The sequence below is a fragment of the Ammodytes marinus genome, assembly GCF_949987685.1.
Source record: "Ammodytes marinus genome assembly, chromosome: 17".
Lineage (NCBI taxonomy): Eukaryota > Metazoa > Chordata > Actinopteri > Uranoscopiformes > Ammodytidae > Ammodytes > Ammodytes marinus.
The window spans coordinates 4,809,973-4,823,719 of record NC_137221.1 but is presented as its reverse complement, the minus strand read 5'-3'; the positions used below and the strand labels follow the sequence as shown (position 1 = coordinate 4,823,719).

At 42.0% G+C, this 13,747-nt stretch overlaps 1 protein-coding gene across 7 annotated transcripts in view; it reads left to right on the top strand.

Moving 5' to 3' along the window:
- The first annotated feature begins 3,344 nt into the window (after positions 1–3,344).
- Positions 3,345–13,747, top strand: part of LOC307264203 (chromodomain-helicase-DNA-binding protein 4-like) — a 29,017-nt gene continuing 18,614 nt past the window's right edge. For 5 of the 7 annotated variants that reach the window (XM_080045511.1, XM_080045510.1, XM_080045508.1 and 2 more), the window contains exons 1-8: positions 3,345–3,458; positions 4,065–4,237; positions 6,108–6,217; positions 6,958–7,218; positions 9,953–10,071; positions 10,493–10,761; positions 11,441–11,571; positions 12,043–12,181. In XM_080045511.1, the coding sequence (XP_079901637.1) occupies positions 4,177–4,237; positions 6,108–6,217; positions 6,958–7,218; positions 9,953–10,071; positions 10,493–10,761; positions 11,441–11,571; positions 12,043–12,181 (1,090 nt within the window). In that variant the 5' untranslated portion in view covers positions 3,345–3,458; positions 4,065–4,176. Of the gene's footprint in view, positions 3,571–4,064; positions 4,238–6,107; positions 6,218–6,957; positions 7,219–9,952; positions 10,072–10,492; positions 10,762–11,440; positions 11,572–12,042; positions 12,182–13,747 lie in introns of all 7 variants that reach the window. The other 2 variants (XM_080045506.1, XM_080045507.1) reach the window with 2 other exon arrangements.

The following is a 13,747-nucleotide window of genomic DNA, read 5'->3' as shown; positions in this document are numbered from 1 at the left end:
GATAGATAGATAGATAGATAGATAGATAGATAGATAGATAGATAGATAGATAGATAGATAGATAGATAGATAGATAGATAGATAGTTTGAAAGAACTGGAAAGATGGGCAGATTTGAACTGTAGCAGCATCACGGTCACATCCGAGCCGTCTGGGACATCCAGACAAATTGAATGGACCCATCAAATTTTTATTATATTTTTCGTTCCACTCCTTCTGTCAAATGCGTGTGTGTTTGTGTGTGTGTGTGTGTGTGTTATCTCATGTGGCAGACATGTTGGGTCTGATCACATCGAATTTGAACTTTGTTATCTGCGGCAGCTTCAGAGCGTGTACCGCAACAGGGGCCGGATAGGTCGAACGGAATAGTGTGTGTCTGTGTGTGTGTGTGTGTGTCTGTGTGTGTCTGTGTGTGGGGCAGGGGGGCGGTAAGGGGGAGCAGTCAAGAAGTATTATGCTATGCATTTTGACTTACATGATAATCTGACCCCGCCTGTATTATCTCCATGGTGACTAGCAGCACAGGAGGAGCCTTATTATGGTCTGTTTATTCTCTCCCCTCCCCTTCCACCTACTCATTTTTCCTTTTTCCCTTTTTTTTTGCCTCAGAAGTGATATTATTATCATTATGTGATATGCAATTCTGCCAGTGTGGTGGGGGGTTGGGAGGGGCGTCAAGAGCCGTGCACGTGGTTTCTATGACAACAGCACCCCAGTATTCTTCTGATTGGTGATTATGGGATGTTACCCCCCCCCCCCCCCCACACACACACACGTCTTAACCACTAGCACACACACACAGATACAGACACACACAGACACACACCCCTCCCCAAACGCACACATGAACACTGTGTCCATATAGGCTTGGGTAGAGAAGTGTGGGGGAGGGGGGACAAGATGCAAACCTAAGGAGAGAGGAAGAGGAGGAATTACAGAGAAAAGAAAGAGATAGAAGTTATGTCTCCTGTAAGTCGTTCTTCGTGTTGGGACAAAGGAAAGGACAGGGGAGAAAACGTGAAATAGAGCCTGCGTTCCAAATCTTATATCTTTATTTGTACTATTGTACATAGCTAGCATGCAGTATGCTACAACTGGGACATACATTTATTGATTTATTTCATCATAACATCGGGCCTTGAACTTGCCTCTTCCTAATATATCCGTTGCATTGCTGGTTGTTTGCCCAGTGGAATTTTGGGTAAGAATTGCCCAAAATCCTGCTGATTTTTACACAAAAAATCAGGACTGGATGTAGTAGGGCACAGCCATCCGGGCAAGCTGCATCTGCATGAATTGGGACATCCTAAATCTAAATAGCAGGGATGCATGGGGATTGGAACGCGGCCATAAGGTCTAAGTAAAAGGTGTGCTGAGTCAGAGGCCAATGTAGGTCCGCTGTAGGAGGGAGGCCTTAAGCTAAAGCCAGGAGAGAGAGGAACAGCTTGAAGCAGGTGAGAAGCCAAAGATTCAGGGCACTGCCACAATGTGCCGACATGAATCATTTCTGAGCGGATTCATAAATTCTCCATGAAATAAAATAATTTCACATCTGCACTAATGTTCCATTCTCACAGGAAAAATTACACAATGACCAAATTTAAGTGCACAGCATGTTTCGATTAAGGTCCGTATTCTGGTTATGAAAATGATACAAATAAGATGTTCACATGCACAGCAGCTACGGGGATGTTCCCGTTTGTATGTCAATCATATTCTGAATGAACCAGGGACATACGCTAGTAGTGGTATTGGTAGTAGAGTCATGACTTCAGTCGTCTGCGCTTTCTTTCCAGGCAATACTTCTGGTCCCATCCAAGGAAAATTAGGTTTTACACAATGTTTTACATATAGTTTAACAGCTGTAAACCAGGACACGTGCCGCAAACGGTGGCAGATGCCAAAAAATGCAGGGAAAACTTGTTTCAATAATGCGATTAAGATTGGAATACAGCTGTTTACATGGCAATGTCTGAGTTGGAAGATGCTCTTAACCGGGTTAATATCAGACTATTGCGGTGCATGTAAACGTACTCATTGTGTCGGTGTCGCTGTGCCCTTATACTGTTGGCTACATGGTGTAATGTTGGCTGGTAAAAAAGATCTTGAATTTGGTCTTTTTTTGCAGACTTGTGAGTTCTTTGCGCAGCATCAGGAGAGCAGATTGGTCGCACAGTGCTACAATAACAACACATAACTCATTGTGATGCTGTACAGGCCCCAGATAGAACTACTCCCCATTAGCCGACTACATGTACACTGTCTTAGTATTTCCCATGTGGTAGAGCGTCATTCAAACGGCTCTCTGCCACACTAAGCACAAGCAGTTCTGCATTTCGCTGCACAGTCTAAATGTACTACAGACAGTCAACGGTGGGAAAAAGCTGTCTAGGACCCAGACATTTTTCCCACCATTGACTGCAATGCATTTCCAAGCAGCCTGTGGAGCTCATGTGTGTGTGTGTGTGTGTGTGTAGACAGCTTAACTCAGCTGTTGGCTTGGCCCTTGTACTCCTGGGTTCCCTGTTTCTTGTGTTTTTGTGGGTGGGGGCTTCAGGCAGCAGACTTGACTTGACGGTTTTTGACTATAGTTTGACCTTTACGAGCTCTTCTCTGGAGGGCCGAAGGGCATGTATCCTGACTAATTAACCCCACAAACTGACCCGCTCACTGGACTCTAGACTCCCAAACTCTGCCTATGCCAATGGGCCTCCATGTACTATTGAGATGAGGGCCTTGTATTGATGGTGAGTCATGAATGTACATAAGAAGCCTTATATTTCAGCCCAGGGGCACAGGGGGTATGTAGGGGTGTCACATGGGTCACCCTGTGTCACCCCACTTTATGGTGACCCGAGGGCGCTTTAAAGGTGGTTAACAGCTATTGTGTGCAGTCTCGAGCACCCAGGCTGGTATACAGTAGCCTACAGTGCCTGCGCATACATGCAAACATGCACACTCAAGTTAAGCAGTCATGTGGCACACACGGTTGCCATGTGACGGCTTTTCCTTCCCCCCCCCCTCCTTTCTCCTATCTCTCTCTTTTTGGAGTTATGCTCATTGAGGGATGTCAGTGACTGCGCTCATTACTATTATGGGATGCCGCAAGGGGGTGGTGGTGGTGGGGGGGTGAGCGTCTCCATGGTGACCGTGGTTGCTAAGGGAGGGGGTGGTGTGCATGGAGGAATGGGGAAGAGACTGTAGGAGAGGGAGGGGTGAGTTGACTATTATGGTCTGTACGTTGCAAGGTAACTATGCAGAGTGGGGGAGGGGTTTGTGTGTGTGTAGGCCTATGTGTGTGTGTGCAAGGAGGGGGGGGAATATTATGGGATGCCTGCCCCCTGATCTCTTTGTGTGTGTGTGCGCGCGCGCGGGGTGTGTGTAGTGTGCGAGGGAGAGAAAGAGGAGACGGCGTCGTGCGCACACGCTACCACAAAAACACGGAAATATATTTAAATTGTATGTATACCGTTACCTTAAAGAAAAAAGCTTTCAAGTATTGATTGGTTGACAAACTGTGTCTGGAGTTGGTATTTTTCTGTTATTTTTTGGAAGCTGTGTCAATCAAGTTGTGAGTATCTCAGGGTTTTTTTTTTTTTTTTTTTTAATTGTTACAAAATGTTCTTGAGTCAGGGTTAGAAGGTCTGAGTAAGATAGCATCGTTCGCCGGGACGTTGCAGAGATATGTTTGATATAAGTGTGTGTATGTGTGTGTGAGAGTGAAAGAGAGGGGCTCGTTTCTTCAGTTCGGTCTCAAATCTGAACCGGGCTTGGTTAGCACGCATGCTAATGGCACGGAAACTACTAACGATAGTGGCAACAAGATGGCATGTCAGCTGCACGCAGAGATGGAGTGAGAGAGGGAGCGAATGTTTGAGAGGTGTCCCAACTCAAAAAGCCTCATAAAGTTCAGAATTATCACCTGACTAGAAGTCCACGCGGTTTTTGAAAGAGTGTGTGTGTTTATTAATGTGTTCCTTTGTGCAAAATATTCACTTCCCTTTTCTTTCTTTTGTTTTGTGTCGAAACACACACACCAACCACTGGACCTGGACCCGGCTCAAGAAAAGACTGGGGTCAAACAGAAAATCTGGATTATCCAACCAAACCGATAACTTTTATTTAGTTAGCTTAACTTGTTAGCTAACTAAATAGTAAAAGTTTTCTTCTGTTCGCGATGTCTGGAAGCGAGGATGAAAGGGATGATTACGGAGCCCCTGATGATCGGTTAATGCACGGTAAGACGTTAGCTCAAACTGCTAATTTTCACTCCCGGGTGTTAGCATTTAGCATATGATTTTTTTTTTACATTCATATCAATCAAGCTTCGTTAGCAACGTTGCTAATAGCTACTGTTAGCTTGTCAAACTCGCTCTTTTACCACGGGTTTTAAAAGCCACTCAGTTTTACCCCAACCCCTTGTATTGGCCTGTAAAGTTGGCTGGTTTGTCGGCTGACCGGCATGTTCCCGGGGCCTAACGTTAGCCCGCCGCTACCGGTATTTTTTCTTTTTTTTTACGTGTCGATGACAAGATGGAGGCAGCCAGTTAGCTTTGGAAGCAGGGGGATGACGCTGTGAAGATTTCTCCTCCTCATGGCCTCATGGCGCCTTCTGTTTGAGTGAGGAGAAAAAAGTAAAAATGAAACACATACATTATTAACAGTATTTTAAAACGATATCTCGCTTATTATCTATACGTTTTATCTTCTTTAACACCTTGTAGTTTTGACAAAGGCAGGTCGCTTTGTTTACAGTTGGAAAAAATCCCGACGAGCACGCGCGGCGAACACGATCTCTGCAGATTTTGAATAAGTCTAAACATCTAATAATCTGGTGTCTTTTACTGGATAAAATGATAAAAAAGTATTGATTTTTAAACGATTCCCACCACTTTCATTATGAAACCTAAATTTCAATAGCTGAAGTAGCCTATTATGTTTAAGCTTTTGGGAACACTTCTATATTCGAACCTTGCATCAAATATAGGCCTACTTGGTCAGCATTTTCAAGTGTAAGCACTGGATTTTCGTTTTTGAAACAATGTTGGTGGGTTTGTTTACCTATTCTAATTGCCTGCTGTGCAGCCACTAACAAACACACAACACTTGGTCTCCTTTAAATGACCTAAAACGCTCATCACATTAAAGATCCGTCCTTACAAGGTGCTTCTTAATGCAGCAACAGCTTTCTGTTTACTTTTCATTTTTTTCTTCATAGTCAATTACATTAATAGGCTCTGAGTGCCATAGCACTTCACTTTAGGGCCACTGAAGCAGTGCCAAACACTGGACCCAGGTCTCCATATCAAATGCCTGCAGGAAGGTTCTGTAAATCATAATGACCAATCAGTTGTACATTACAGTTTTATCCCCTAGAGCAAATCTTATCAGAATCCACATCCTCAGCCGTGGGGGCATTTTAAACGTGCTAGTAACCAAACCATTCGCCTATCAGCTTCTTGTCCTAGTTCTCAGGACTCCTGCTGGTTTTAACTCTCACCATCTAATCATGGACGACTTTAATAACATTTGGCACCAACTGAATGTGCTGTCAGTCTGTCAGAAGTGTAGAGTTAGAGCGCAGTAAAAACTCTGTTCCCTGTGTTGAAAAGCAAACAGTTCACTCGGTGATAATTCAAATATACATAAGACATGTAAATCCACATTACTATATAAAGTGATGTCTAACAAGCCGTAGCCGTCTGTGAAGGGAATCGTAGAGGGAAAAACTCCAACTGATTTAACCCTTACGACATGATGTTAGTGTACATTTTTGCAAACACCAAAAACAATAACAACTAAAAGTTACAAAAAAAGAACATGACCGTAGCTACTGAACGACAGTAAGCCAAAATGGCTGATTCAATAAACCCAGTGACATTTTAATTTGCCCCTTTAAAAATAATAATAAAATGTTTTGTACTACACATGCTATCTTCACAGCTTTATGAGCTATGACACAGCCACAATTGACGGATCCTATTTTGGTATTTGAGTCATTTTAACATAACAGTTACAGTTTCAATTGCTTTTTGCTTATTAAAATTCTGTGTTGAGAAATCCTCTTTGTGTCTTGACCCAAAATGTCTCCTGTTGTCTGGTCTGTAGACGATGACGAAGAGGAGATCTCTGAGAGCGAGACTCCCAAGGTGAAGAAGAAGAAAAAGGCAAAGAAGAGCAAAGAAAGCAAAGGCAGCAAGAGGCGCTCACGCAGAGAGGTAAGGATGATGGTGTGTGTGTGTGTGTGTGTGTGTGGGTGGTGTGCTTACTTAACATTCACACCCTAAAAGAAGGCACATATTACAAGAGTGTGACAACTTGTGATCCCTTCTCCAGTTTAGATGTTGTGCTAAATGGAAACTACCAGTTAACCCATGCTTATTATTGTGTGTGACATCATGTAAAACGTTTCACTGTATGTAGTCTTGTATTATCTTATCTTGTAGACAAAATGCTAGCCAATAAAGTCAAATAAGCACAGAAGTAGAATTCTACTTTTTCCACAGAATATCGCTATTTTAATGTTAGAACACAGAATTGATTTCAAGGTCAAAAGTTCAGATGGTAACAGACTAACAGTTTTTATTTTATGATAAGATCATACATAACATCACTACTCTTTACCTCAAAAGCATGTTAAAAGTTGCTGATTTCTAAATCTGATTAATCATGTTCCATCTTTTTTTAACAATATTTTATACTCTATATAATCTAGTCAGCTTCCAGCACAACATCTGTTTTAATATCCGGTTGCCATTACTTTTTTTTTTATACAAAATGATCCCTCATGCAGAGATCAACCCGGGCAGGATTCTTACCCGGGTCTGCTGCGACTTAGGACTGAGCCTCTATGGGGGGGGGACTCTCACCACTACACCACGAGCACCCCCCGAAATTCCCATTGCTCTTGTACCAACATCGTCTAATTTTTCCAACTTTTCCCCTCCTTGTCCTACAGGAGCTTCCTATCAGCTCCCCGGAGCCCATGGACGTGGGAGTGTCGGAAGAGGCTGAAGATGGCGCCAGCTCTGCGGCTGCGGTTGCCCATCGCTCAGACAGCGAGGGCAGCGACTACACGCCCGGACGCAAGAAGAAGAAGAGAGGCAGCAGCGGCAAGGAGAAGAAACGCAGCAGCAGCGGCGCAGGAGAACGCAGCGCCTCCAAGAAGAAAGAGCCGGAGGAGGAGGAAGAGGAGGACGATGATGACGATGACAGCTCGGTGAGGACAAAATAATAATAATCTGGCTGTCTTTTTGTTTTGTTTTTTGGGGTCAAAAAAGGGACTTGTGTAATTTCTTTAGGCACAACATAAACACACACAAGGAATGGCTGTCTCTGAGTTCAAATGAAATCGAAATACACCATACAAAACATAACAAGCTTAATCTGGCAGTTTGACGGGAGAATTCAGGTGTTTTTGGGGAAGTTTCTCAAAACAAATATCGGCACTGATTGGTAGCTTAAGCTGTTCGGTTCGGTTCGGCTTGTTTGGCAGTTTCCACTGTCAAAGGTTAGAAAGGGTACCAAAATAAGCAAGTCGAGCCACACCGGTTTTTGTTCCCCTTTTGTTGGGGTACCAAGACGCACCAAAGTGTCCCAAAAGGGGTCTTATTGGTGGCCTACACTGTGTCTCGCTGCTATGATACAATACACTAGATAATAGACGATTCACAATAGTTGCGTATCTGCCGTGGTCGGTGCCGTTCAACGACCCTGACCCATAGACTGCATACTCTGACCGTCCGGGATAAACCCCGTACCAAGTATGGCTACTGTTGGCAGTCGGAAACGCTAGCCAGATTTAGAGTTGGCTGATAGATTTTTTTATAACGGAGATAAATGAATGGACTCCAATATGCTTCATAGAAGAAGAAAAAAATATTACATTTTCTAAAGCAAAGCTGCATCATTTGCAAAGTAATGTAAAGCTATGATGTAGTTTAAACATGCAAAAACACTGTTACAACCTCACAAAACAATGTGGAAGCAACATGATTGGGTTGTGGCACTAATGCACCTCTTTAAGGGCAGGGATTAAAATGTTACGCATCTGTGCTGTAGTCCAATGTCAAACAAAACCAATTCGATTCTGTAGTTTCTTGGAATCTAGAATGTGAAACAGTCCTTTCTTAGCTGCATTGTGATGAGCAGCCATTGACTGTGCGTGCACCTGTAATGGAGTCAGTCACTGACGGTTTGACAAACGGTGAAATGAGACAGGTTTTAAACAAAGAGCTGTGTCTGATGCTCTTGAAGCCTAGTGGCCAATAGGGGGCCTTGTAGTTAATGACACTTATGCAAGGGGTGGAGTGTGATGTCTAAGCCTGTGTGTGTGTGTGTGTGTGTGTGTGTGTGTGGGGGGGGGGGGGGGGGGGGGGGGGGTTGCAGGCTGTGTAAGGCATATATGCTGTTACCATGGTAACTCCACCTAGCGCTGCTCTGCACTGACCCTTTTCTTTTTGGTTAGATAAACACATTTTAATTCATCGACAGATCCGCCCTCAATTCAGTCTGCAGCCCGATCTGTTAAGAAGACAGAATGGGAAGCAGCTTTGGGTGGAAATGCTCATGGATCAGTTTACACTTAACTATTAGTAGCTGATATTGAAATTAAATGAATACTGCATTTTAAACTTTAGAGAATAATCTCCAATATTTTATTTAAGGGTGTTATTGGCTAAATTATTTGAAGAAAGTATAAAATATGATCAGTGTAAACGCGACAGGCAACCCACACCGAAGTATGACATTTATCGCCTGAAATTTTTACAATTAAATAACCGTTAATATCATTTTTCAAACAAAGAGATGTCAACCATTTTTTTTGGGTCGCCAGCTTCTAAATTGTGAAGATTTTTTGGGTGGATTTTCGTTTTTTTTTGTTGGTGATAGTCAACTGAATATGTTTGGATTATATCGGTCATGCAAAACATGCTATGTGAAAACTCATGATTCACGTAATTGAGCAGCCATATGTGGCATAATAATTTAGTATATTGTGATGTTAAAATATCTGTTGTTGCTGCCATGCATGGAGCGAACAAAGGTGTGTTTTTGAGATGTTGAAGGTTTGGCTTTTGTGACGCACAGGGACACAACAATGTCATTTTTTTTTAAACTACATGATACTGCAGTTTGGTTTTTGCCACGAATTGACACTGACATTTTGGCCACTCACTCAATCCAGAGTCATGCGTTTAAAAAAATACATTTCAGTAAGTGAATACATTTTTTTATAAATTCTCTTTCGTTACACCAGTCATGATCTGTCTTTAGCACATATTGAATTATTGGCAGAACAGCTTAGCATGTGTTATAGCTCGGTTCTCCTCCACACTCTGGTCAATTAAATAAATTGATTTAGATTAGTATTCAGAACTCCTTACTTACTGGGTTAAAGTGAGTAAACAGGCTTTAGCTGCAGTGTTTTTGGATTCTGATGGATTTACTTTAAGTGGTATTTTCTGTCTCTGAACAGTGTAGATGTCAGATAGTCTTTGTTTGATCCAAGGGTCTCATTTTGTTGTTACTTAACACTCTGGTTTGGTTTATTCTGGTGTTTATAATGTCACATTTATTTGCTGTGTTGTCATATTTTTTGTACCTTTCCGTACTGTGTGTGCTAAAAAAAATCCAGTGTTAATACACATCCTAGGCTATGTAAACGGGCATGCTGATACCTACGGTGGGCCCCCTTTGTTTACTTTTCCTTTGATTACATAGCAGTTTACAGAGCCTAGGCTGTGTATTAACACTAGATTTTCTGTCAGCATGCACACACAGTACGGACAGGTAGCAGATTTTTTTAAAGATATTCACTGATCTTGACAAAAAAAAATACGACAAGTAGTCTCCAAAATCGCTGACTCCCCCTTTAATGGATATCATAGTTTTAGTATTTTCCCCCTGTTCCTGACATAGATATTAATGAATGTTGTTGTTTGTTTGTGTAGGAGCCAAAGACTTCGTCCCAGCTGCTGGATGACTGGGGCATGGAGGACATCGACCACGTCTTCACAGAGGAAGACTATCGCTCTCTCACTAACTACAAGGCCTTCAGCCAGTTCGTCAGGTACACACACACACCTTGGCACTTTCACAACGCATATTATGCTTTCAGAAAATCCACAGTTATTACAAAAATCACAGGCTGACTGTACTAGAGACCTTGTAATGATTTTCTAAGAATTTTTTTCTCCCCAAATGTTGCAATATTTGGTGTTATTTTCCTACTCCTATGACTAGTTTTGGAAGAAATTTGAGCTAAAGGGTTTTTTAGGGTTCATGCTGAGGATGTGTTACAAACTTGAATCATTCATTTACATTACAACAACCAGTGGAAATTGGGAACAGTTAATGTGCGTGTTAAGATGCTGCCATAATGAAGTTGAAAAATAAAAGTAAAATAAAAGCTAAGAAGAAGAAAAAATAACATAACATGAAAACTAATTTAAATTCAGAACATTTAAAATCTTTATCTCCATCACCTGCAGACCGCTCATCGCAGCCAAGAACCCCAAGATCGCCGTGTCTAAGATGATGATGGTTCTGGGGGCAAAGTGGCGTGAGTTCAGCACCAACAACCCCCTGAGAGGAGCGGCTGCAGCTAACGCAGCGCTAGCCACCGCTAACGTACCGGCCGCCGTCGACACCATGGTGGCTGAGGTCGCTCCCGTTGTCGTGGCAGCGCCGCCGGCCCCCGTAGAGCCCGCACAGCCCCCCCCTCCACCACTACGCAAGGCCAAGACCAAGGAAGGAAAAGGTACAGTGTTGAAGCTGGGTTTGGATTTCACTACATAGTTATGTTGCTTTATTTTACAATCCACAGGGCTACATTGAAATTTGTCTTTTAGCATATCCCCTCTCAATATTTCACACTGCAGCAGTTTGGGGTCAAGTGTCTTGCTCAAGGACACAATGGTAGAGATGGTGGGTTCCGTAGATGTAATACAAGCCACCACTAGTAGTTTTATAATACTAGGCCCCTCTTTCCTCTAGGCTATCCTAACAACCCACATGGTCCCTGCATCAAATCAGATCTGCCCGTTTAATCCAGAGATTTGACCATTTGGAATATTATTTGCATGGTTCATAATGAGTCTGGAAAGTTTGGAAAATCCTTGATTTTAAGTCTTGTGTTTTCAAGGTTTGATATGTGCTTGAAATCTGAACACATGATTATCTAAACGGGGCCCATAGGACACAACACTTTATATTGGAGTTTTGTGTTAAGTCTTTTATATATTAATATTTTTGTGGAAAATCCATGTTTTTCTTCAATAGCTTTATCAAAGGATTGTTGATGCATTATATAAACGCCCTTACAGTTTACGGAAAGGGGAATATATAAAATCATAAGCATGTTTTCCCCCCATATATATATTTAAATCTTATGCCCTGTGTGTGTCTGACCTCCTCCTTCCTTTCTGTTGTGTTTTCAGGTCCCAACGCCCGTAAGAAGTCCAAACCTACACCCAAAGCAGCGGACAAGAAGAACGCTGCAAAGACCAAGAAAGTGGCTCCGCTCAAAATCAAGCTGGGAGGCTTCAACAGCAAGAGGAAGCGCTCATCGGTACGATCAAGTCTCTCCTCTCTGTCTGCTGCGCCTTGTTTAAAATGATTGTGCTTTCCCACTACATGCTCCGGACTCTACTCACATTTATTAGTGTTGCACTATGTAAAAGTACTCACTCCGTCGAGGTAGCAGGTACTAAAGCCCATAAGGCACATAAGCATGTTGGTCAATGTTACATGTTGAAGAACAATAAGACAGCCTGTTATGACGCGGAAAACAATTCTCGGAGTGGCAAAGAACAGAACGTTTCTACTACTCAAAACCCAAATGTTACAATAAATTGCCCTGATGAAGATGCTAATGTTAGCCGCTAGCTTTGCAATCAGACACAGCTACACTATCTCGTAATGAAAAACAACCTCCATAAAAATACAGAGAGTAGAGTAATAGGCTCCAAGTAAACACAATTGAGACACAGTGTCCTACAAAGTGTTTTAATGCAAATGGTTTGTCTGTCATGTTTCACAGAGCGAGGAGGACGAGCCGGACGTGGACAGTGATTTTGAGGACGGAAGCATGAACAGTGTGTCCGTGTCCGAGGGCTCCAACAGCCGCAGCAGCCGCAGCAAGAAGAAGCAGGGCAAGAGCAAACCCAAGAAGAAGAAGGGTATGTCTGCAAAACACTTCATTAGATCTGAAAACTGTTCAGTAGAGATTCTGGAGAATTCTTGTTGTCAAAATCACTTTCTGTCAAATCTGTGAATCTCCTCATGATCCGCTAGCTGTCCGTGCTGTGTGTATGCTGAAAATATTGGTACGTAAACAAAGGTGACCCACCGTTGCTAGCATGAGGCCAGTTTACTGAGCCTCGGCTGTGAATTAACACCAGATTTGTTTTCCAACTCACACACAATACAGACATCAGGTAGCGGATCTTGAGGAGATATTCACTGATTTTGTGATTTTGACAAGAAGTAATCTCCAGAATCACTGACTCAACCTTTTTAAAGTGAATGTAGTATTTGTGTAATGTGATAGTTGAACCCATTACTGATTTACCTGATAGAGATGTATCTGTTGAGCTGTTGAACGGCTGCAGTTCACACACACACACACACACACACACACACACACACACACACACACACACACACACACACACACACACACACACACACACACACAGTGGTGATTGATAATGACTGAATCTAAGGTCTGTGGAATGTACAGTAACATGAGGAGGTGTTGGCACAAGCGCAGACACACGCACGCACACACACACGCACACACACATGCATACGCTTATTAGTCACTGTGACTGAGTCAGCGGACTTCATTATATTTAGAAGGAAGACATCTTGGTCTTAGTTTCCGCCTACTGACACTGTGTCCACTAGCTGCTGTCACAAGACAGAAACATGCTCGACAGGCTGATTTAGTGTGGAAATCTGTCAAAATACACACACACGGTATATTATGTTGTTCTTCTCATTAAGAAATGCCTCTTGACACACTGTAAGAGCCTATTTTGGCTTCATTTAGGAGCCTGCATTAAGATACTACATAAAGATGACAGGAGTTTAAGTTAATGTTAAACAAGCTTTAATAACCAGTTTACCATCTGATTTGGATATTTGTGTTTTCATTGTGAAACCTTCCATTGATATGCTGTTGGTGTTGATGAGGAAATGTGTTGAGGAAAACATGACTCAGCGAGTGGGTTTTCCTCTCACAAACAATGTAAACACACTGCCTGCATCACAGCTTATATCACATCCTGTTCCACTCTTAAATCTGAGAAATATGTATGAATAATGTATTTGTATTTTACATTTATTAAACCAGGAATACCTCATTTAGATTATAAAAAAAAAATCATATCAAACTTTATTTGTATAGCACTGTTCGAAACAAAATTACAAAGTGCTTTACAGGGCAGAATGAACACACAATAACGGTCAAATAAAATAAAAAACATCAAGAAATCCATTCAAACCTATAATACTTATATAACTAGGACAAAGCATAATAACCCATACACAGAATACAAGTTAAACAACAATTCATTTAAACAAAGTTCTAAAGTTTAAAGGCCTTGTGATAAAAGCGAGTTTGTTATTTTTTTTTTTTTAGCTTTTTTTTACTATAAGACAAAGACACATACAGACAATAGACGGGGAAATAAAAGTAGGTAAATTTAGTTAGCCATTCTACATCTCTGTCTAAATGGTTA